Source organism: Nomascus leucogenys, chromosome 6 (genome assembly GCF_006542625.1).
Source record: "Nomascus leucogenys isolate Asia chromosome 6, Asia_NLE_v1, whole genome shotgun sequence".
In the NCBI taxonomy this organism is placed as follows: Eukaryota; Metazoa; Chordata; class Mammalia; order Primates; family Hylobatidae; genus Nomascus; species Nomascus leucogenys.
Window position 1 is genome coordinate 83,454,182 of NC_044386.1, and position 26,040 is coordinate 83,480,221.

Consider the following 26,040-nt stretch of genomic DNA (forward strand, 5'->3'; position numbering starts at 1 on the left):
CATTTTCCTTTCCCCAGTGCAAAATTCTCTAAAATTTTATAAATGTAATTAAAGGCAATTACTCTATGTGGCTCAGGTGATTTAGAACTATTTGAGAATTTAAAGAGGCAGGGAAGGACCACAGGAGGTCTGGCCCTAAAAGATAAGCAAGTCTCTTACAGCATTATATATGAATATCACTTGCTTATATTTCATCATGCAGTAGGGTACATTGTTAGCCATAGTATCAGAAATGTCCTAAAACTTTACGGAAATTACAAAGGACACACAACTGGAAAGTTCGTCCTGGTCCAGAAGTCGGGCCTCAGAAATACTAGGGTTTTGTTTTTGTTTTTTGCAAACCAGCGTAGCAAAAGGCTGAGGTCCTGATATTTCACCCTTGGAAGAAGAGATGGAAATTCATAGTATCACTATTTAAGCTCCATTTAAGACTAGAAATTATTAGTACTGAGTATGTGAATTATACCTCTCCAAGTCCAATAAATGAAACAACTCTTCCTATTTTTTTCTTCACAAAATTAAGCATTTGCCACAGACTGGACTTAAGCTACAACATCAATGGAAACATTTAAATATCCTTTTAAAATGTTTCCTGACAATGTAGGTAGATTTGAAATCTCTCTCCCTCCCGCTTCTTCTCTCAAAGGAAAAGATGACCACACCATACTTTTCCTCATCTGACATTTGTTCCATAAGATAGGGCTGGTTTTCATATACTGATCAGGTTCTTGCTACTAACTCACCAAATCAGGCACACTTTTATATTTAAGTTCTGCTCCCTAAGATGAAACTGTGACATTAGTGCTGCTCAGATATTTTCAAACACCCCCCTCACCCTTTACCCAGAGAACAGGATTGTAACTTTTTGTTTTTAACATGAGGCTGTAAAAATAAATATAAAATATTATAAAAAATAAAATATAAAATAAAATTAGGTTGCTGTTGCCCTAATATTTACTTATTTCAAATAGGCCACTCACACAGAGAGGAGCAGGTCCTCAGAGCGTAAAAGTTAGGCAGATGTTGCTTTAAACCTCAACTCATCATTCCAAACCCCCTCAAAGTATGAGAGGGGGCTGCCTCTCTTAATAGAGGCTCAAAGAAGGTTTTTCTCCAAAATGATTATTTTCCCACAAGAGGTGCTGAGTACAATACATTGTGAAAGGTGTAGTTCTCTTTCTGGGAGTACTCATTGCCCTATGCCAGGACCACACACTAGCTCTCAGTTTCTACTCCCTACTGTGACAATCTCAAGATGTTAAAATGTCTCAAGGCAAAATGGCTTGCTATTTAGCAAGTGTTAGAAGAGAAAGAAAAGCATGGTCTGTAAGCTCTCCAATTCCTTGTTATATTGTCATTTTTTTTCTCCTAGCTCTTAAAACTCATTCTTAGAGAATCTGCTCTCTCTTGAGTGGTGGGCCCATGTGGTTCTGTACCCACAAGTAAGCTACCTGGACCAGGATTGAAAAGCTGACCCAAGATGGGTCAGCCAATCTTATTCTTAGGAATTTGCAGTTGTGACATAAGGGCTCTACTCAATCTCTGCTAGAGCTTAAATTGAGGAGAAGGGCTGTGCAGGAGGCCTTTTCCCACAAAATATAAGAAGCAGAGAAGGCTGGTAATGTAGAGAAAATGATGCTGGTAGACGCAAGCTGAGGCAAGAGATTTTACAGCCCTAAACAGGAGGAGGGTCAAAAACAGTTTCAGAGACAAGAAGAGTTGAAAAGAAGGCCAGGGACCAAGAGTAGTTGTCTTTGTTCCTAGGGATTATCCAAGTACTTTGTTCTAATCCCTAGATAGGCCTGTATATTTCCTTTCTTGGTTTCATGACATATCCTGCTGGTCTTCCAGTAAATCTTCCTTTTGAGTTTAAGCTAATTTAAATAGATGCTGTTATTTGCAATCAAAACAGTGTTGACTAAGAACATATATAACTGCTCTACCTCCTCTTAAACTAACATTTTTTATTGGCTTGTTTCACACAATAGATAACTGGAAAAGCACCCAAACATAAGATGACAAAATGTGTGATGGCAATTTAACACATGTATCAGTAAAATGAAATTTCAGCCCCAAAGTGGGTGTCTGAGAAATCATGGCAAACCAGAGTGATGCCTCAGTATTTCCAATGACACTGAAAAGGAAAAAAGCCTCATTGGGCTTTAAAAATCAACAAAATATACGTAGCTTAAATCTCTTCTGCATAAATATAGCAGAAGCAGAAAGAGTCTAAAAGTCTAAAAACCCATAAAAAGTTGTTGGGTAAAGGAAAGGGGATTCTGGATTATCTTCCCTGCAAGGTAGAAGTTAAACTCCTGAGTGGATGGCAACTTAAGAACTGTGTTAATGAGAACATATTTGGCAACGATCGTGCAACTCCAAGAGAGGTGACTGAGAAAGATTCAAACATTGAACTCATTTGTATTGTATATATTTATTTTCTGTATTTCAAACATTTCTTAAATACTCACTATGTACAAGATACTACACTAGACAGTTAAGGGAAGAAAGAGAAAAAAGATAAATAAGGTACAGACTCTATCCACAGGGAACGCTAACAGGTAGAAAACTGTTAGGTAAACAGCTAACATGGTCCTGGAAATATGTTACATCAACAAAATTAGCTGGGTGTGGTGGCACATGCCTGTAATCCCAACTACTCGGGAGGCTGAGGCAGGAGAATCACTTGAACCTGGGAGGCAGAGATGGCAGTGAGCTGAGACTGCGCCACCACACTCCAGCCTGGGCAACAGAGCGAGACTCCATCTCAAAAAAAAAAAAAAAAGAAAAGAAAAGAAAATAGTAAGGAAAACTTGAGCTAAACTTTTTCTCACTTCAATTCATGGCTATCTCCACTTACTCACACTATCTAGAACTGGAGATGACAATGTCTAAATCTTCAGTCTTCAAAATGTAATTGCAAGGCTATCCATTCATACTTTTGCACAGCAAAAGAAATAATCAACAGGGAGAGGAGATAACCTGTTGAATGGGAGAAAATAACTGCAACTATTCATCTGACAGGGGACTAATAACCAGAATATACAAGGAACTCAAACAACAAAAACCACCACAAATAATCCCATTTAAAAGTGGGAAAAGAACATTAATAGACATTTTTCAAAAGAAGACACACATGGCCAAGAGGTTATTTAAAAATGTTCAACATTAGTACTCATTAAAGAAATGCAAATCAAAACCACAATGGCATATCATCTTACTGCAGTCAGAACGGCTACTATTAAATTAAGAAAATAACAGATGTTAGCAAGGATGCAGAGAAAGGGAACTCTTTTACACTGTTGGTGGGAATGTAAATTAGTACAGTCTCTATGGAAGACAATATGATTTCCCAAAGAACTAAAAATAGAACTACTATTGGATCTAGCAATCCCAGTAATGGGTATCTACTCAAAGGAAAAGAAATCAATATATCAAAAAGATATCTGTACTCATGTTATTTTTCACAGCACTATGCATAAGAGCAAAGATATGGAATTAACCTAAGTGTCCATCAATGGATGAATGGATAAAGAAAATGTGGTATACATACACAATGGACTAATATTTAGACACAAAAAGTGTGAGATCCTGTCATTTGTAGCAACAAGGATGGAACCTAAGTTAAAACAAACCAGGCACAGAAAGACAAATACTGTATGATATCATTCATAAGTAAGTGCTAAAAAATAGGTTTACATGGATGTTGAGAGTGGAATTATAGAGAATGGAAACTTGGAATGGTGAGGGAGCTGGGGGAAGGAAGATGAGAAATTGGTTGGTGGGTACACAATGTATGTTATTTGGGTGATGAATACCCTAAAAATCCTGACTTGACCACTGTGCAATCTATGCATGTAACAAAATTGCACATGTATCCTCAAAATTTGTACAAATGAAACAGGAAGACAAAACAACTTTTCCCGAATTTAGGAGTATATGTAATACCTCTGGCAGAGAGACCTCTGAAAAATTTATACATGGCAAGAAAAGACCCAAATTTTACTTTCTTTTACCAAGTTCACTATTTCATCCTTTCTTCCCAGGTTATGTAAATTTTCTACTCAAATGAAGATCAAAAGGTTTCTTCTAAGTTCCTTAAGCACTCCTAGAGGACAACTAAGTTCAGGCATGTTCTTTGTTCACAACTACCTGTGTTAGAATCCTCTTTAAGTAAAATTCCCATTTTTTCTAGTATATCTTCAGAAGTTTGTATTCTTGAATTCTTGTATTCTGTTTCCTGTGTTGCTCAGCTTATTTATAATGTACTCCTAAGGATGTTCACAACATTATAAAAGGGTCTTATCAATATTACACTTTCTTATGACTTCTTCAGATCTATAGTTAATTGCTCTGTTGAAACAGAACCATGCTCCTGTTAATTTACAGTTGCCTAGATTCAAAGCTCTTTTGTGGTACCGACCAGCACTGCTTATCTTTTATGAGGGCATATAAAACTATTCCCTCCAAGCGACTTCAAAATTGCAAAGCCTGTTAACCTCTATTAACACTTACTTTATTCACAGCACAAAGGTTTCAGTGGGTGAAACAGTTTGAATACAGGAGCTCTAAGCTTCTCAGTTGTATACATGGCACATGCATTCAACATCAATGATTGATTCACTGTGGGAAAAAAATTTCAAAACCTAAAAAGCTCAAGGCCATAAAAGGTTTTGGAAGTAACAAAGGTAGCCTTCTGAGTCACAAAATTAGGGGTCATCATGTGAAACAGGAAATCCTGCTCTTTCACTGGGGGAAATTTCCAGTCTTTGCCCCAGTTAAAAGCTTTAAGACTGCCTTCTGCCACTGTTTTAAAATTAGGTAAGGGATAATGTGTGGATGGCTCTAGGAATCTGCTGGGTTTATAGGTATATATGCACATAAAAAAATCTGTACAAAAACATAGAGCCTGGGCAACAAAGCAAGATCCCATCTCTACAAAAAATAGTTAGCCAGGCATGGTAGTGTGCACCTATATTCCCAGCTACTCTACTTGGGAGGCTGAAGTGAGAGGATCTCTTGAGCCCAGGAGTTTGAGGCTGCAGTAAGCTATGATCACGCCACTATACTCCAGCCTGGGTGACAGAGCAAGACCCTGTCCCTTAAAAAAAAAAAAAAAAAAATATATATATATATATATATATATATATATATATATACACACACACATATATACAAACATATATATATATATATATATGTACGAAAAAAAAACCACATTCCTAGTGCAGGTTTGCTTACCGTGTGACTTTAGGTAAGTTACTTAAAGTTCCTGTGCTCAAAAATGAGAAAAAAAGAAATAACCACATAAAGTGCCTACTAGACTGAGCCCTGCTGACTTGCGTTCCTGAATTACAGCTATGGCCTGTATTCTGAATTCAAATCCCCAGAACACCCTTTTTTTCCCTGGAGTTGGGCCAGGGCTGTGCCATGCCCCCCAGGGATAGAGATTCACAGCTGGAACCCAACCCCCTGGATCTGGGCTGCTAAAGGTACCTCAAGACCCTGAGCCTAGGATCCTAGTCTCATAGCTGCTTGTATGCTATGTCAGATACCAAGAGTCTCCCCATTGTGGGGAAAATGAGAACAGGAGGACCCAAAAGTCTTTTCCAACAAGGATATTAACAACCTACTGCCATCACTACCAAAAAAATTCTATACCCTAGGGCAGTAAGGCATCCACACTTATTCCTGATGTTTAATGTAGCCAAAGAAGTTGCACAGAGACTGTATCACTAAACCTACCTGCACACAGATTCATCACACTCTTCCCAACTGGCACACTAAGACTCAACTGCAGGTGAAAGTCTTTGTCTATCAAAGCCACTCTAGAAAGTTTAAGAGAGTCAACAGTTCCATTAGATGCACAAACATCAACACAGCGGTACAGAAACATGAAAAAGCAAGAAAATATGACACCACCAAAGAAACATAACTCTTTAGTAATAGACCCCAGTGAAAAGAAATTTTAAAACTGCTGGAAAAGGAACTCCAAATAATGATCTTTTTTGTTGTTGTTGTATGTGTCTTTCTTTGTTTGTTTGTGTTTTTTTTTGTTTTTTTTTTGAGACAGGATCTCACTCTGTCACTCAGGCTGGAGTGCAGTGGCGCAAACATGGCTCACTGCAACCTCAACTTCCTGGGCTCAAGCAATCCTCCTGCCTCAGCTCCGCAAGTAGCTGGGACTATAGGTGCATACCACCACATCTGGCTAATTTTTTTGTCTTTTTCGTAGAGATGGGGTCTTGCTATGTTCCCTAGGCTGATCTCAAACTCCTGAGCCCAATCGGTCCACTTACCTTGGCCTCCCAAAGTGATGGGATTACAGGTGTAAGTCACCCATGCCTGGCCTAAAATAATAATCTTAAGGAAACTTAATGAGATACCAGAAAATACAGACAGGTAAGTCAACAAAACCAGACAAATAATTAATGATATAAACTAGAAATTCAACAAAGAGATAGATATAAAAAAGAACCAAACAGATATCCCACAGATGAAGAATTCGATGAATTAAATAAAAAGTACCACAGAAAGTTTCAACAGCAGACTTAAGCAGAAGAAAGTCTCTGAGCTTGATGACAGGTCATTTGAAACTACTCAGTGAACAGAACAAAACAAAATAAGGCAGGAGCAATGGTTCATGCCTGTAATCCTAGCACTCTGGGAGGCTGAGGTGGGTGGATCACTTGAGGTCAAGAGTTCGAGACCAGCCAGGCTGACATGGTAAAACCTTGTCTCTACTAAAAATACAAAAATTAGCCGGGCATGGTGGCGCATGCCTGTAATCCCAGCTACCCGGGAGGCTGAGGAAGGAGAATAGCTGGAACCCCGGAGGCGGAGACTGCAGTGAGCTGAGATTGCGCCACTGCACCCCAGCCTGGGCGACAGAGTAAGACTCCGTCTCAAAAAACAAAACAAAACAAAACAAAAATAATGAAAAAGAGTGAAGAAAGCTTACAAGACTTATGGGACACCATTAAGTGAACAAATATGCATATTATATGACTTCTAGAAGAAGAGATGAAAAAAGGCATAGAATACCTATTTAATGAAATAACAACTGAAAATTTTTCATGTCTAAGGAGAGATATGAACATCCGGGTCCAGGGAGCTCAAAGGTTCCTAAATATATTTAACCCAAAAAGGTCCATTTTATATTATAGTCCTAAATTATGAAAAGTCAAACACAAAGAGAGTACTCCAAAAATAGCAAGAAAAAAGAGTCAAGAAAATTATAAGGGAATAACAGCAGATCTCTCAGTGGAAACCTTACGGGCCAGGAGAGAATGAAATGATATGTGTAAAGTAATGGAGAGAAAAAAAAAAAAAACTCTCAGCCAAAAATACTACATATAGCAAAGCTATCCTTCAGAAATGAGAAAGCAATAAAGTCCTCCCCAGACAAGCAAAAACTGAGGGAATTTGTCACCACTAGACTGGCCTTACAAGAAATGCTCAAGAGAATCCTGCATTTGGAGGTCAAAAGATGATAATTACCATCATAAAAATATGTAAATCTATAAAACTCACTGATAAAGCAGATACACAAAGGAGAAAGAGAAAAAGAATCAAACCGTATCACTACAGAAAACTACCAAGTTGCGATGATTAACAATAAGAGAAGACAGGAACAAAGAATATATAAAGCAACCAGAAAAAGATTAACAAAATGAGAGGAGTAATTCCTCACCTGTGAAAAATAGCCTTGAATATAAACCGATTACATTCCCCCACTTACAAGATGCAGACTGGATGAACAGATAAAAAACCATGACCCAACTATATACTACCTACAAGAAACTCACTTCACCTATAAAGATATATACAGACTAAAAATGAAGGGATGGAAAAAGATATTCTACACAAATGGAAACCAAAAGCAAGGAGGAGTATATATATCAAAACACCTTAAGTTAAACCTGTAAAAAGGGACAAAGTAGGTAATTATACAATGATAAAGAGAACAATCCAGCAATAGGATATAACCAATTGTAAATATATGTGTGCTCAACATCATAGCACTCAGAAAGATAAAATATTATTGGATCTAATGGGAAAGATAGATTCCAACACGATAATTGTTGGGGGCTTCAACATCCCATTGGATTTAAACATCACTTTAGACCAAACAGACCTAACAGACATTTACAAAACGTTTCATCCAACAGCTTCAGAGTATATTCTTTTCATCAGCACATGGAATATTATCCAGGACAGGCAACGTGTTAGGCCTCAAAACAAGTTTCAAAAAATTTAAAATAAATGGTATATCAAATATCTTTTCTGACCATAAGGAAATAAAACTAGAGATCAATAACAAGAGGAACTTTAGAAACTGTATAAATACATGGAAATTCATTCTCCTGAATAGCTATAGTGTCAATGAAGAAATCAAGATGGGGTATAGCAATAAACACATCAAAAAAGTAGAGATTTCAAATAAACAACCTAATGATGCATATCAAGAAACTAGAAAAGAAAAAAAAAAGTCTAAATTCAGTAGAAGGAAAGAAATAATAAAGATAAGAGCAGAAATCAACAAAATTAAGAACAAAAGTTGCAAAAGATCAATGAAACAAAAAGTTGTTTTTTTTTTTTAAAAGATAGACAAAACCAACAAACCATTAGCTAGACTAACCAAGAAAAAAATGAGAAGACTCAAAATCAGAAACGAAAAAGGAGACATTACAACTGATACCACAGAAATACAAAGAATCATTAGAGACTATTTTGAACAACTATATGCTAACAAACTGGAAAATCTAATGGAAATGGATAAATTGCTGGACACATACCACCAACCAAAATTGAACCATGAAAAACAGACAACCTGAACTAATTATGAGTAATAAGACTGAAGCAGTAACTTCTTCCATCAAAGGAAAGGCCAGAACCTGATGGCTTCTGATATAGTTCAAATATTTGTCCCTGCTCAAATTTCATATGTAATTGTAATCTCCAGTGCTGGAGGTGGGGCTCGGTGGGAGGTGTTTGAATCATGGCAGTGCTGTCTTCATGATAAGTGACTTCTCATTAGATCTGGTCATTTTCCCCCCACTTTCCCCCCACTCCCAGTCACTCTTGTTCCTGCTTTTGTATTGTGATGTACCAGTCCCCACTTTGCCTTCTGCTATGACTGCAAGCTTTCTGAAGCCTCATCAGAAGCCAAGCAGATGCCTGGTGCCACACTTCCTGTGCAGCCTGCAGAACCATGAGCCAATTAAACCTCTTTTCTTTATGATTTATACAGTCTCAGGTATTTCCTCATAGCAATGCAAGAATGGCCTAATACGGCTTCACTACTGAATTCTACCAGATTTACATCAAGAACTAATATAAATTCTTCTAAAACATTAGAAAAGTGAAGAGGAGAAAATTTTTCCAAACTCATTCTGAGTCCAGGATTATCCTGATGCCAAAACCAGACCAGGACACAACAACAAAAGAAAACTACACAGCAATATTCCTCATGAACACAGATGCAAAAGTTCTTAACAAATACTAGCAAACCAAATCCAACAATGTATAAAAGAGATAATTCACCATGTTCAAGTGGGATTTATTCCAGGGATGCAAGAATGATTCAACATACATAAATTAATATATGAGATAAATCTCATGAATAGAATGGACAAAACCATATGATCATCTCAATAGACACAGAAAAGGCATCTGATAAAATTCAACATCCTTTCATGATTAAAAAAAAAATCCTCGGCTGGGCGCGGTGGCTCTCGCCTGTAACCCAAGCACTTTGGGAGGCTTTAAGGAGGGCAGATCATGAGGTCAAGAGATCGAGACTATCCTGGCCAACATGGTGATACCCTGTCTCTACTAAAAATACAAAAATTAGCTAAGTGTGGTGGCGTGTGCCTGTAATCCCAGCTACTCAGAAGGCTGAGGCAGGAGAATCGCTTGAACCAGGGAGGCAGAGATTGCAGTGAGCCAAGATTGCGCCACGGCACTCTAGCCTGGGAGACAAAGCGAGACTCTATCTCAAAGAAAAACAAAACGAAACCAAAAAAACCCTCAACAAACTAGGTACAGAAGGAACATACCTCAATGCAACAAAGGTCATATAGGACAAATACAGCTAACATCATTCCAAACAGGGAAAAGCTGAATTTCTCCTCAAAAAATTGGAACAAGACAGGATGCCCACTCTCACCACTCTAATTCAACATAGTACTAGAAGTACTATCCAGAGCAAACAGGCAAGAATAAGACATAAAGGGCATCCAAATTGAAAAGGAGGAAGTCGAATTGTCCCTATATGCAAGTGACATGATTGTATATATGGAAAATCCTAAAACTGCCACCAAAAAAATTCTCAAAATGAATTTAAAAATTTGGTCAAGTTGCAAGATAGAAAAGCAACATACAAAAATTACTAGCCATGTGCCTGTAGTCCCATCTACTCAGGAGGCTGAGGCAGTAGGATCACTTGAGCCTGAGAAGTGGAGGTTGCAGTGAGCTGAGATCATACCACTGCACTCCAGCCTGGGTGACTGAGTGAGACCCTGTTTCAAAAAAATAAATAAATAGGCCGGGCATGGTGGCTCACACCTGCAATCCCAGCACTTTGGGAGGCCTAGGCGGGTGGATCACCTGAGGTCAGGACTTCGAGAACAGCCTGGCCAACATGGTGAAACCCTGTCTCTACTAAAAATACAAAATCTAGCTGGGTGTGGTGGTGGGCACCTGTAATCCCAGCTACTTGGGAGGCTGAGGCAGAAGAATTGCTTGAACCTGGGAGGCAGAGGTTGCAGTGAGCTGAGATCATGCCACTGCACTCCAGCCTGGGTGACAGAGCGAGACTCTGTCTCAAAAAATAAAAATAAAATAAGAAATAAAAAAATTAGTAGCATCTCTACATCCCAATAACAAACTAGTGGAAAAAAATCAAGAAAGCAATTCCATTTACAATAGCTACAAATAATACCTAGGAATAAATTCAACCAAGGATATGAAAGATCTCTACAAGGGAAACGATAAAACACTGGTGAAGGAAACTGAAAAATTAAAAAAAAAAAAAAAAAAAAAGAGTGTGGGCCAGGGGGGGCATCCCTTGTTCATAGATTGGAAGAATACTGTAAAAATATTAATAATACCAAAAGCAATCTATAGCTTCAACACAATTCGTATCAAAATACCAATGACATTCTTCACAGAAATAGAAAAAAAATCCTAAAATTCTTATGTAATCACAAAGTCTCTGAATAGCCAAAGCAATCCTGAGCAAAAAGAACAAAGCAAGACCAGGCATAATGGCTCACACCTGTAATCCCAGCACTTTGGGAGGCTGAGGCAGGTGGATCACTGGAGTCCAGGACTTTGATGCCTGCCTGTGTAACATGGCGAAACCCTGACTCTACAAAAAGTTAGCAGGGCGTGGTGAGGGAGGCTGAGGCTGTAGTGAGCCATGATCACACCACTGCACTACAGCCTGGGTAACAGAGTAAGACCCTGTATCAAGGCGGGGGGAAAAAAAAGAACACAGCTAGAGGCATCACCCACTAATCATGCACTACCTGATGTCAAAATATACTACAAAGCTACAGTAACCAAACAGCATGTTACTGGCATAAATAGACAAACAGACCAAGGGAAGAGAGGAGAGAACCCAGAAATAAACCCACATATTTGGAACCAGCTAATTTTCAACAAAGGTGCCAAGAACATTCAGTAGGGAAAGGATGATCTGTTTAGAAAAATAAAACTAGACCCCATCTCTAACTATACAAAAAAAAAATCAAATCAAAATGGATTAAAGACTTAGATGTAAGACCTGAAACTATGAACCCATTAGAAGAAAACATTGGGGAAATGCTTCATGACATTGGTCTGGGCAAAATCTTTCAGGTAAGACCTCAAAAACACAGGCAACAGAAGTAAAAATAAACAAATGGAATTTCATCAAGCTAAGAAGCTTCTGCACAGCAAAGGAAACAACTGAGTGAAAAGACAACAAGTAGAATAAGAGAAAATATAATATATGCAAACCATGTATCTAATAAGGGATTAATTAATAGCCAGGATATATATGCAATTCAAACAACTCAATAGCAAAAAATAGTAACAATAATAATCTGATTTAAAAATGGGCAAATGATCTTCATAGCCATTATCAAAATCGGTTTATCAAAAACGTGTGTACATCCATGTTTATTACAGCACTATTCATTATAGCAAAGATATGCAATTAACCTAAGTGTCCATTAACAGATAAAGGATAAAGAAAATGTGGTACATATACACAAGGAAATACTATTCACCCATAAAAAAAGAATGAAATTTACACCTGTAATCCCAGCTCTCAGGGAGGTGAGGTGGGAGGATAGTTTGAGCCCAGGAGTTTGAGACCTGACTGGGCAGTATAGCGAGACCCCATTCTCCATAAAAAGGAAAAAAAAAGACACACACACAAAAAAGAATGAAATTCTGTCATTTGCAGCAACACAGATGGAACTGGAAGCCTTTACAATAACTGAAATAAGCTAGCCAGGGAAAGACAAATATCACATGTTCTCGCTCATGTGAAAACTTAAAAAGTTGATCTCATATAGAATGATGGTTACCAGAGGCTGGGAATGGTTGGGTGTGGGGAGGATGAAGAGAGCTTGGTTAATGGGTACAAACATACAGTTAGAAGCAATAAATTCTAGTGTTGATAGCACAGCAGTGACTACAGTTAACAATAATTTATTGTATATTTCAAAATAGCCAGAAGAGTAGATTTGAAATGTTCCCAACACAAAGAAATGGTAAATGTTTTGAGGTAATGAGTATCTTAAACACCCTAACTTGATAATTACACATAGGTATGCATGTATCAAAATATCACATATATCCCATAAATAAGTATATGATGTATCAATTTTAAAAATGAACCGCCTACTAGGTATTTCACAAGTTAATTGGCTTTCTCTGCCCAGTGAGATTTTGTTTTGACTCCTGCATTTGTGAAGTTTCAATTAGCGTCTTGTTAAGGCTGGACACAGTGGTTCATGCCTGTGATCCCAGCACTTTGGGCAGCCAAGGTGAGAGGATCACCTGGGGCCAAGAGTTCAAGACCAGCCTGGTCAACATAGTGAGACTCCATCCCTACCAAAAACTAAAAATATTAGCCAGCTATGGTGCATTGCGCCTGTAGTCCCAGCTACTTGGGAGGCTGAGGTGAGAGGATCATTAGAGCCAAAGAATTTGAGGCTGCAGTGAGCTACGACTGCACCACTACACTCTAGCCTCAGAATCAGAGCAAGAGTCTATTTCTCAAAAAAAAAGAAGAAAAAAAGAAAAAAAAAGGGAGGGGGGAATCTTGTCATTTTTTAATTTGAGGATTAGCTTCTCCTTTATAAGAGAACCAAAGCAGAAGAGTCACTAGCTTACAATAGCTGCTGGGAAGCCAGGATATGGCAGCCTAGACTTAGAAATTTCTAGTTATGTCAGAGACCGCCATTTTCCTGTCATTTACTGCAAAGAATCCTATTATCCTGCCATATACCTACCCTCTAAACCCTCAATCCTCTTTCATTTGCTCTGGTCCTTGCTGACTCATCCCCTCCCCCCGTTTTTCCTCCCACTTCAGCTGCACGCTTGGTTCTGACTTATTCATCTTCTATTCAATTACCAAACATGTACCACACTGCTGTCATGTAGTCAGCCCATACCTAGCTATGGAGTCATTCTCATACTGTCACTCTTCCTAATATGGATCTGTTTCGGCCACAGGCTCTTTCATATCTCTGCCCCAAACCTCTCATCCACCAAATCTTGTTCCTGTGTGCTAGAATACAAGCAAAAGTGAGAACTATGCTGGAAAAAAGATTTGTGGATTGGAAAATTTTTAAATTGATAATGTATGTATCTTCCTAAGTAAAAGACCCTAAGGGAATACTAAAACCTAAAATCATTCCCATAAAAAGAAAAGAAATTAAAACTTGCCTATGGTGACCATAATACAATTAACATAACATTGATGATTGAAGAAAATAAGAAAAATAGTTATAAGATTTTACAATTTGGTTTCTATAAGAAATGAAAAAATGATAGCTAACAGGAAAATAAAATGCTTATTCTCAGTTTCAAGGTTCTCATGGTCCCCTTTACTTTCTTCCCTGATTATCTTGGAGATATCAATTCTTAAGCATTAAGTCTTGAAAATCTTGGTGGTAAAACTGTAATCAACAAACAAAGCTTGAAAAGTGTGACCACTCAGTAGAAAACAAAGTGGAATGGAAGGGAAAGAGTTAGAGGTCACACAAGGAAAAGCAGAGACAATATGGAAGACCTCCAACCAGAACCACGTTCACAATTATCCAGTGTTGTCATTTTTGTTCTATCTCTACATAATTAGAGAATTGGTATGAATTTCTAGATCAGGTCGTCAATGTGAAACTGGGGTCCAAAAGGCCAAGGTAATGATTAAGAGTTGGGTGCTGAAGAAAATGGTCATAGTCCCAGGACAACAAAAAAGTTCCTATTTTAGGAATTTAATGTCTCAAGCTCTGGATATCGCAGCAATAGGTATTCTTTAAATTCATAATCAATCATTTCTCCCAAATAATTTATTTTATAAGCAATGATTAATTCACTGAACAAACCTAAGTCATGATGGGCTTTTTGTTTAAGTATTCCTTGTCAGGAAATACAAATATTTTATAATTCATTGGACAGTAATGAACAGTGACAGACAAAACACTAGTGAGTAAAAACACTAATTACGTTACTGTGGTCTTTGTGTGGCTTTGGCACAAAAGGTTGTTTATTTACAATGCTGCAACATCACCTTGGTAATGAAAAGAGTGGCATATGTGCACTGGCTGCTCAAATATTAACTACCAATGAGTCACACTTGCAGCTGAGAACTTACTCTGAAAAAAATAGGGGGAGGAATGCTGTGCCTGTAAGTTAAAAACAAGCTCTGGTGTTCATGCTCACGTTTACAATGACACATGATGAAATCTTGTCTATTTTCTTGTCAATTGATCTTCTTTCAAAATAAATTTCCTTTTTTTAACCATCACAAGGAATATTTTTATTAATAACATTGGTAAAAATCTAAAAAGGCAAGCTTATTAAATCTTCCTAACTTCTTTCTGCCACTGAACTACTTGCTAACTGCTTACTATGTGACAGAATGACATCACACCAGGCCTTAAGATACACTTGAGATACAAGGGTGAAGAAGACACAAGCCTTGTTTTCAAGGAGCTTATAATCTTATGGCAGGGAGTGGGGAGAGTGGAACCAATATGCAATTACAATAAAAAAATAGTCAACGCCTAATTATCAATAGGATAATATAATCAGGATTTTAAAAATATCCCAATGTTCTTCCTCATCTGGACTCTGGAAAAAATAAAATAAAAAATATGGCCAGGCACGGTGGCTCACGTCTGTAATCCCAGCACTTAGAGAGGCTGAGGCAGGCAGATCACGAGGTCAGGAGATCAAGACCATCCTGGCCAACATGGTGAAACCCCGTCTCTACTACAAAAATACAAAAAATTGGCCAGGTGTGGTGGCTCACGCCTGTAATCCCAGCACTTTGGGAGGCCAAGGCAGGCAGATCACAAGGTCAGATCGAGACCATCCTGGCTAACACGGTGAAACCCCGTCTCTACTAAAAATACAAAAAAAAAAAAAACCACCATTCGGCCGGAACCGCCATCTTCCAGTAATTCACCAAAATGACAAATACAAAGGGAAAGAGGAGAGGCACCCGATATATGTTCTCTAGGCTTTTTAGAAAACATGGAGTTGTTCCTTTGGCCATGTATATGCGAATCTATAAGAAAGGTGATATTGTAGACATCAAGGGAATGGGTACTGTTCAAAAAGGAATGCCCCACAAGTGTTACCATGGCAAAACTGGAAGAGTCTACAATGTTACCCAGCATGCTGTTGGCATTGTTGTAAACAAACAAGTTAAGGGCAAGATTCTTGCCAAGAGACTTAATGTGCGTATTGAGCACATTAAGCACTCTAAGAGCCGAGATAGCTTCCTGAAACGCGTGAAGGAAAATGATCAGAAAAAGAAAGAAGCCAAAGAGAAAGGTACTTGGGTTCAACTAAAGTGCCAGCCTGCTCCACCCAGAGAAGCACACTTTGTGAGAACCAATGGGAAGGAGCCTGAGCTGCTGGAACCTATTCCCTATGAATTCATGGCATACTAGGTGTTAAAAATAAATAAATAAATAAAGCACCTCTGGGCTGTATTAAAAAAAAAAAAAAAAAACTAGCCGGGCATGGTGGCGGGCACCTGCAGTCCCAGCTACTCGGGAGGCTGAGGCAGGAGAATGGCGTGAACCCGGGAAGCGGAGCTTGCAGTGAGCCGAGATCGTGCCACTGCACTCCTACCTCCTGGACGACAGAGCGAGACTCTGTCTTCAAAAAAAAAAAAAAAAAAAAAAAAATATATATATATATATATATATGTATATACACACAAAAAATTAGCCGGGCATGGTGGTGCGTGCCTATAGTCCCAGCTACTCAGGAGGCTAAGGCAGGGGAATCACTTGAACCTGGGAGGTGGAAGTTGCAGTGAGCCGAGATAGTGCACTCCAGCCTGGCGACAGAGCAAGACTCCATCTAAATTTACAAAATAATAAATAAATGGCAAACTTGGGCCTAATATGAAGAACTTCAAATACACTGGACTTTCCCACATTAAATTAGCCTGAAGACTGGTGAACTCTATGATTAGAACTAAGTAGTCAAGCCAATTTAGATTACTATAAGAAAATCCTAAAAGCAATTCTTACACTAGGGGGTAGGGGTAGCGAGGGGATTTGAAACAGATAACTAAAGCATTTCCTATCTTGGAAAAGTCTGTAGCTACCTTGTTAGTTGCAGGCAAGGGTATTAAGATGATGCCCACCGCAGCTGTTTTAGGAGTAGTGGGTGATCTCAAGAAGCAGAAAAGAGGCCAGTAGTCACCACCGAACTGCATATAAGACCTAGAAGGCTTTGTGACCTTTATATGTTTGTTAGAAAAGGTACTGGGAGACAGACCAACGATGGCCAGCCTACCTGACTATGAGTCAACAGTTGGCCTAACCAGTACAATAGAGCCCTCCTATTCCCACTCATGACAATGATGGATGTACCAGTCTCAGAGATTCCAGTTTTTCCTTGCTGCTTAAGTGAAAAGCAATTTGTATAGTCACCTTCCCTCTAATGCCCTCCCTGTTTACTCCTCGTTTTCAGTGCACAGAGAATGCTGAAACTTCAAGAGCTTGCAATTTTCTGTATTTGGGGAGAGTACCAACCCAGCAGCACAGATGTTATTCCTACCTAACAAATTCATTAGATTTTTTGGCTCTATATTGAAAAGGGAAGATTGGTCTGATTTGGTGGATCTATTTGAAAGGGCTTACAGAGGAAATCCTGAAAACTGGCCTGTCCACTTCCCCATTTAAACTTCTAAGCTGGACTGGATTAAGCATGTTCTTACCTGACCCTTAGATTTATGAGACATATACAAACATGCTTATCATAAATGGGCTATGACAGTCTTTTCCCTAAAACTTATGAAACCTAGAATAACTTAACAACATTATGAAACCAGGAATGTAAGAAGAACAACAATTAAAATGTAGTCTTGGGGCATCTGAGAAGATAAGCCTCAAGTTATGTATACACCCTGTGAACTCAGTTGCCAGTCTTAAATCTTATGCCAAAAACACTCCAATTAATTAACAAATATATAGTGAGAGGCTACTGTGAGCAAGAATTCATATTAAGTTCAATGAAAGACAAGTCCATTGTGGGCTCCCTGGGTTATAACTATAGTTGATTATTGCTATAGTCAGGGTATAATAAAACTTGAATAATACACAATGACTCATATAATTCTAAATATTTTAGGAAGTAGAACTCAAATTCCTTCAGTAGTACCTTCAATAGGATTACTTGAAATAGAAACCAACAGTATGATGGCTCATGCCTGTAATCCCAGCATTTTGGGAGGCTGAAGGCAGGAGATCACTTGAGCCCAGGAGTTCAAGACCAGCCTGGGCAACATGGCAAAACCCCATCTCCACTAAAAATACAGAAAATTAGCCTGGTGTGGTGGTGCATGCCTACAGTCCCAGCTACTCAGGAGGCTGAGGCAGGAGAACTGCTTGAGCCTAGGAGGTCAAGGCTGCAGTGAGCCGTGATCGTGCCACTGCACTCCAGCCCGAGTGATGGGAGTGAGACCCTGTCTCCAAAACAAGAAAGAAAGAAAGAAAAAAAATAGAAACCGAGCTTTAGTCATTCACATAAAACCTGTCACAGTGAAGGGGGCATAAAGCAGAGGAAATTCTACTAATGTCAAATAGTGAAAATAGCTCTGAAAGATTTCATCTTCTGAGAGACTTGTCCCTACAGGTAAACATTAGCAAAACATTTTTCTGGAAGCCAGTAAGATATTTGAGAAATTAGAGCTTTTAGGTAAAAACAAACATTTTTTAAAGTGATCAACTTAATTTTTAAAAATTGCCAAAGGTCATAGGTTATTACAATCATATGGATAGCTCTTGCAAATTAATGAGAACAATGGATAAAATGACAGTGCTGTAGTATTTCAGAATGTATATTTTAGTATGTCTTCAAAACAGATAAACCATCTCAATGTGGTAAAGTATATTTTGCAAATTACCAACATTTCCTCCTTTCTTTTGGTATAAGTAAAGAAATGAAAAGAGAATGAACTGCTGAAAGGCAAATCCTTCACACTATGAGTATTTGACAAGTGGAAGGCATCTGCAAGTTGGTCTGTGGGCATAGTCATAGCAACACAGTTCCCCTGTCAACTCAACTCCAGGAACCAGAGTGCAAGTAGCTTTGTGGTTGACTGTGTTTATTTACCTATCGGCAAGCAGGGGAGATAGATGGTTTGGTGAAAAGGGTAAACCAGACAAAAAAATTTGTATATTTTAGGGCTTCCAGCTAAGCTACATGCTAAGTAAGTGGAGAGAAAAGGACTTACCTGCACTGCCAAGCTGTTTATAAAATCTGTACTCTAAATGAAGCTGTGGAGCACGTGATTTTATTGGTTCCTGAAATCCAAAAAGAAAAACTGTGATCAGATTTAAACAAATGGGATTCTTCCATTCTTAAATTTTTGGAGTAAACGAGGGCTAAGATCACCCAATGTTTTAGAGATAATATCCATATATAAGAGCCTTTTCTAACCACAATTGGTCTTAGACAGTATAGCTAAGAGAAGGTGAAGGTGAATTACATACAACTCCTTCCATGGATAGTTAAATAAAAATAGACTTTGCATGAGCTATCATTCAAGGATACCTTTCTTGCAATGAAATATTCTCCTGATATGTATTCTCCCAGGAAACTTGATGCCAAATCTTTAAATAAAAAAATACCAGAATGTATTTCCTGCTTGTTTTGTTCTGAATTTTGGGTGGTTCATGGTTTTATTATTTTTAGAAAAATAATGCATGCTCAGAAGAAAATTCAAATATACAAAAATTAGGAAGAAAGTAAAAATCATCTGTGATCCTGTCACTTTAAAGAGAGGCACTATTAACATTTTAGTGAATGTCTTTCAAAGTACTTATTTATCTATATATGTATTAATATATATAATATAGACTAATGAACTTAATTTTATATAAATGAGATTATAATATATTTGCTGTTCATTAATGTGCTGTTGTTGAATTCAACAATGTAATAACATTTTCCCATGGCAGTAAATAAACGTGTATAATTTCTTTTTTTTTTTTTTAAAGATAGGGTCTCGCACACTGCAGTCGAAACCTCCCAGGCTCAAGTCATCCTCCTATCTTAGCCTCCCGAGTGGCTGGGACCACAAGTGTGTGCCACCACTCACAGCTAATTTTTAATTTTTTGTACAGATAGGATCTTACTATGCTGCCTAGGCTGGTCCCAAATTCCTGGGCTCAAGCAATCCTCCCACTTCAGCCACCCAAAGTGCATAAGCCACTGCGCCTGGCTTATATTATTTTTAATGGTTTAAGTATTGCCCTGTATGTGGATATGTATTTATGTATGTATGTATACACACCCTCCCCATAATTTTTGGACACGTGAACTGTTTTCATTTTCCAATATTATGAACAATGCTTTTAGGAACATCCTTATGTATATTTCTTTTTAAACTATTGAGAATTAAAGATTGTAAATGCAATTAAAATATGTAACTTCAATCAATGTGGTGTTCAAGTTTCCAAAAATGGAGTTTTCTAAAAACCTCAGAGATAAAGCAGCCAAACAACCATACTTTGCTCTATACCAGTTGAGCAACTGGCTGGTTGATTATTCTAAACTGACAGTGTACTGGGCAACTGGCTAACAAGAAAACCAAACATTACCCTAAACACATTATAATCTCTCTTTAAAAGCTCAACACTAGCTGACATGGTGGCTCATGTCTGCCAACCCAGTACTTTCAGAGGCTGAGGCAGGAGGATCACTGGAGACCAAGAGTTAGAGACCAGCCTGGGCAACACAGCAAAACCTCATCTTTACAAATAAATAAACAAAATAGGACAGGCATGGTGGCTCATGCCTGTAATCCTAGCACTTTGGGAGGCTGAGACAGCAGAACTGTTTGAGCCCAGGAGTTAGAGACCAGCCTGGACAACACAGGGAGACCCTGTCTCTACCAAAAATTTAAAAATTAGCCTGGCAGGGCGGCATGCTCCTGTAGTCCCAGCTACTCAGGAGGACGAGGTGAGAGGATTGCTTGAGTCCCAGAGATGAAGACTGCAGGAAGCTGTGATTGTGCCACTGTACTCCAGCCTGGGCAATAGAGTGAGACCTTGTCTTAATCAATCAATAAATAAAATAAAGCTCAACATCTGCACACCCGTTAGGATGGCTATTATCAAAAACAGAAAAATAACAAGTGTTGATGAGGATGTGGAGAAACTGGAACCTTTGTGCACTGCTGATGGGAATGCAAAATGGTGCGACTGCTCTGGAAAATGGCATGGCAATTTTTCAAAAAATTAAACACAGAATCATTATGATTTACAATTCTATTTCTGGATAGATGCTCCAAAGACATGAAAGCAGGAACTCAGATTTATTTGTACATCCATGTTTATAGCATTATTATTCACAATAACTAAAAGGTGGAAGCAACCTAAGTGTGCATAATTGGATGAATGGATAAACAAAATTGGGTATATACATATGGTGAAGTATTATTCAACCTTAAAAAGGAAATTCTGACACATGCTACAAAATGGGCAAACCTTGAGGACATTATGCTCAGTGAAATAAGCCAGTTACAAAGGACAAATATTGCATGAGTCCACTTAATATTAAGTACCTAGTAGCCAGGCGCGGTGGCTCACGCCTGTAATCCTAGCACTTTGGGAGGCTGAGGCGGGTGGATTGCCTGAGCTCAGGAGTTCGAGGCCAGCCTGGGCAACACGGTGAAACCCCGTCTCTACTAAAATGCAAAAAATGAGCCAGGAGTGTCAGCGTGCGCCTGTAGTCTGAGCTACTCAGGAGGCTGAGGCAGGAGAATTGCTTGAACCCGGCAGGTGGAGATTGCAGCGAGCCTAGATTGCACCACTGCACTCCAGCCTGGGCGACAGAGCAAGACTCCGTCTCCAAAAAAACAAACAACAAAAAAAATTAAGTATCTAGTGTAGTCAAATTCATAGAGACAGACAGAATGGTGGTTGCCAAGGGGTTGGGGGGAGGGGAGAATGAAGAGTTAGTGTTTAACAGATACAAAATTTCAGTTAGGGAAGATGAAGAAGTTCTGGAGATGGATGGTGGTGATGGTTGTACACCAATGTAAATGTACTTAATGCCATTGAACTTTTTTTTTTTTTTTTTTTTTGAGACAGAGTTTCACTCTTGTTGCCCAGGCTGGAGTGCAATGGCACGATATTGGCTCACCACAACCTCCGCCTCCCGGGTTCAGTGATTTTCCTGCCTCAGCCTCCCAAGTAGCTGGGATTACAGGTATGCGCCACCACGCCTGGCTAATTTTTGTATTTTTAGTAGAGATGGGGTTTCTCCATGTTGGTCAGGCTGGTATCAAACCCCTGACCTCAAGTGATCCGCCTGCCTTGGCCTCCCAAAGTGCTGGGATTACAGGCGTGAGCCACTGCACCTGGCCAATGCCACTGAACTTTAAAAAATTGTTATAGTGGTAAATTCTGGATATCATCTGTTATTAGATATTATTTTCTCCTATTCCTTTCCATGGGTTGCCCTTTTTAGAATTCTGTTGACAGTGTGCAAAAGTTTTAAATTTTGCTGAAGTCCAACTTAGCTAGTTTTTTTCTTTTGTTGTCTGTGATTTTGGTGTCATATCCAAGAAATCACTGCCAAATCCAATGTCATGAAGCTTTTCCCATGTGTATTCTAGTAAAAGTATTATAGTTTCAATCTTACATTTAGGTCTTTGATCCACTCTGAATTAATTGTTGAATAAAATGTAAAGTAAGAATCCAACTTCACTGTTAAGTGGGTATCCAGTTTTTCTAGCATCCTTTGTTGAAAAGACTGTCCTTTCCCCCACTGAGTAGTTATTTGTCTTTTTTTTTTTTTTTTTTTTTTTTTGAGATGGAGTCTTACTCTGTCACCCAGGCTGGAGTGCAATGGCACAATCTCAGCTCACTACAACCTCCACCTCGCGGGTTCAAGCAATTCTTCTGCCTCAGCCTCCCAAGCAGCTGGGACTACAGATGCACACCACCACACTCGGCTAATTTTCGTATTTTTAGTAGAGACGAGGTTTGAGGTTTTACCATACTGGCCAGGCTGGTCGCAAACTCCTGACCTCATAATCCACCCACCTCAGCCTCCCAAAGTGCTGAGATTACAGGCATGAGCCACCGCACCCAGCCTATTTGTCTTATGTTTAGGACAGACTCCAAGGAAGGAGATTCCATAACTTCCCTCGATAATTCATGCTGATGTTGAACAAGTTTCATGGTTTGGAACACTTTTATATTATACTCAAATCTCACTACTGAAACTTAAGCCTATTTTTCTTAAGTCCTCAGCAAAAAAATAAAAAAGCTTCTCAATAACCTCGAATACTATTAAGTAGCTCTCTTCAAATAACAAAACAATCCAATCATTTCCTAGACTTTCTTTTCTCAGGTAAAGTAATTTCAAATTCCTTTCACCTTTCCTCATTGGTCCTAGTTTTTAATTCTTTGATCATCTTTGAAGGCTCTTTCCTGAATCCATTTGAAGTTTTCTGCATTTTTCTTAAGATATAGAATCCATTAATCAAAGAATTCAGAAGTTTCTCTGAAGTTGTCTAGTCTATCCCTCTGCTTCTAGGAAGATTGTCTCTAAATCAATTCAGGCCAGACTGGAATGTTCGTATCTGTAGGAAGCGCTATGAAGAAAGAACTCATATCCTTCTTTGAGTATAAAATCAGCAATCATTAGAGTTGGACTTCAAGTGTCTCAAGACTTTCAGTCAAAAGAAAAGTACATAAGACTAATTATACTGTAGAGTCCCTTTCTTATTTATCTCTTCGGATAGAGAGGTATCATATCAGTCTTGTGTCTCCATTTGGTTGCAGATATTCCACTGAATCACTGTCAAAGCAGCCAGGTATAGAATTTTTCCATTAGCAGAATAACTAAGAATTCACAAGGAACCAAACAGAAACAGTGATGACAAATCAACATGGAACTAGAAGTTGATCAAAACACTAGAAAAGGGACTATTCTTTCCAGAGAAATCGCTTTTGGATTCTGACAAACCACAGAGGCAATGAATTTTAAAAACCACACATCCTTCCTCAAATATTATACTCTCAATCTTCATGCTGGAAAGCATAATAGAAAATATTCAATCCGACGTTGGGTAGCCAAGCTAGTAAATTAAAAATGCAAAACTCCATAGAGTTCAAAGGTTGAAAGGCATACACATCACATATATTCAGACATGAGGATCTTATTATGAAGACTGAGAGAATTACACACTTCAGCCAACTCCTTAGCACATGGCCATAGCCTGCTCAGCTGGGCTTCAAGGTGCTTTTCTGGAAGCACTATAAGTAGAAAGCATTGGAAAACTCAGTCTACAGACTGCAGAAGGCAGCAATATTAGCAGCACAGAGATTTTTTTTTAAACCCAATTGTTAGAAAACCTCTGGTAAAAAGAACCCTAGAAATGTGGGTGATGGATAAAGGAGGGGCTCATTACACTATTTTGTTTACTTTGTGTATGATTTTTTTTTTAAAGGTTTTTAGAAATCTAAGAAATCTAAGAAAAAAGAGTCCACAATGAAGATCCAAACAAAGTACAACTGAAACAGCAGCAGCAGAGCTTCCTTGCATTTCTGTGCCAGATGCTGATTACATTTCCATAGAGGGCTGTGCATTTGCCAGAATATTTGCCAGTTATTTTGGAAAACATATGCCTGTCTAAAATCCTAAACAAACAGCAGACAGCTACCTTATAGGAGTGTAGTGCTTACGGCAAATTTACCATTACAATCCAAAGAGCTCAATTACTGCCTTCATATCTCCCTTTGGAGAACAGAAGCCCAAAAACAAGAGTGAAAGCCTGTAGACAAAATTGTTATCCTCCAAAATGCCTTTGAGACTTATTTGAAAGAGAAATGTGGTACTGAGTCACACCATACTAGATTTTAAGAGTTCCATTTTTAGCCTTAAATAGTGGCCATACAAAGCAGAATAAAAGTTTTTAAAAAGGAAATGAAATGTAACGATCAATCATGTCAACAATATGTTATGTAAGCTTATCTATATAGGTTGATTGGTATAACCTGGCAGAAGAAATCAAGATGAAAGAACTGTCCCTAACAGAAAGCCTAACAAATATGTAGTAATGTGGCAAATTTTTAAAGTGTTTTAGGAAGTGCTTTGTTCTCTCAGTAGTCCCAAGTAATCAAAGATTATTCCAACTCATCAGAATAATAAAACAGAAAAAGTAAAAAAAGCAGGTGTACTAGAGAACACTTTTAAGAATAAACAAATTCCTATAAATTAAAAAATATGGTTAATCCTATTTTTTTTGAGACAGGGTATCACTCTGTCACCCAGGCTGAGTGCAGAGTTGCAAGCAATCTCAGCTCACTGCAGTCTCGACTTTCTGGGCTCAGGTGATTCTTCCACATCAGCCTCCAAAGTAGTGGGGACTATAGGTGTCTGCCAGCATACCTGACTAATTTTTTGTATTTTTTGTAGAGACAGGGTTTCGCCTTGTTGCCCAGGCTGGTCTTGAACTTCTGGGCTCAAGCAATCTGCCTGCCTTGGCTTCCTAAAGTGCTTGGATTACAGGCATGAGCCACTGCGTCTGTTCAGTTAATCCTCTAATATTCAATCTAAGAGGATATTTGACCTGCATTGTTACATGTATTACCTCTCTTCCTGCTCCCATCTATCCAACAAGAGTTCCAAGTCAAAATACAAAAATACTTGGTTTCCTAGAAGGTACCTGCTGCTTTAAGCCCTGCTCCCTGTCCGCCCACCCCATTTGTAGGGAAACACATCTGGTAACTGTCAGTTCCTCACAAGACAACCCTAACTCCTCCACAAGCAAGCTGGATGAGAAGAACGACCAATCACAGAACAAGTGTGGATGTGGTAAGTGCAATTCATTAGAAAATAACAATGCCAGGCATGGTGGCTCACGCCTGTAATCCCAGCACTTTGGGAGGCCGAGCTGGGCAACATGATGAAATCCCATCTCTACAAAAAATACAAAATTCGCCAGGTGTGGTGATGTGTAGTCTGTAGTCCCAGCTACTTAGGAGGCAGACTGAGGTGGGAAGATCGCTTGAGCCCAGGGGGCAGAGGTTGCAGTGAGCCAAGATCACATCACTGCACTCCAGCTTGGGCAACACTGTGAGACCCTGTCTCCAAAAAAAAAGAAAAGAAAAGAATAGCATAGATTTCCTTCAATTTCCTTCAACCATTAACTCCTCTGGCTTCCAACTAATAAAACAAAGCTACCTGTAAATCCTGGGACACTTATATGAGGACAAACACAGAGTTTCAGTGAAACTAGTCATATGAAACATTTCACATGAAAAAATGGTTTTG

The 26,040-nt window shown here is 38.7% G+C and overlaps 1 protein-coding gene and 1 pseudogene across 4 annotated transcripts in view; one reads left to right on the plus strand and one right to left on the minus strand.

Moving 5' to 3' along the window:
• Positions 1-26,040, minus strand: part of CSNK1G1 (casein kinase 1 gamma 1) — a 215,469-nt gene that overhangs the window by 68,693 nt on the left and 120,736 nt on the right. For all 4 annotated transcript variants that reach the window (XM_030814545.1, XM_030814544.1, XM_030814543.1 and 1 more), the window contains exon 4: positions 18,983-19,052. In XM_030814545.1, coding sequence (XP_030670405.1) covers positions 18,983-19,052 — 70 coding nt within the window. The remainder of the gene's footprint in view (positions 1-18,982; positions 19,053-26,040) is intronic.
• LOC101179485 lies at positions 15,693-16,181 on the plus strand (annotated as a pseudogene).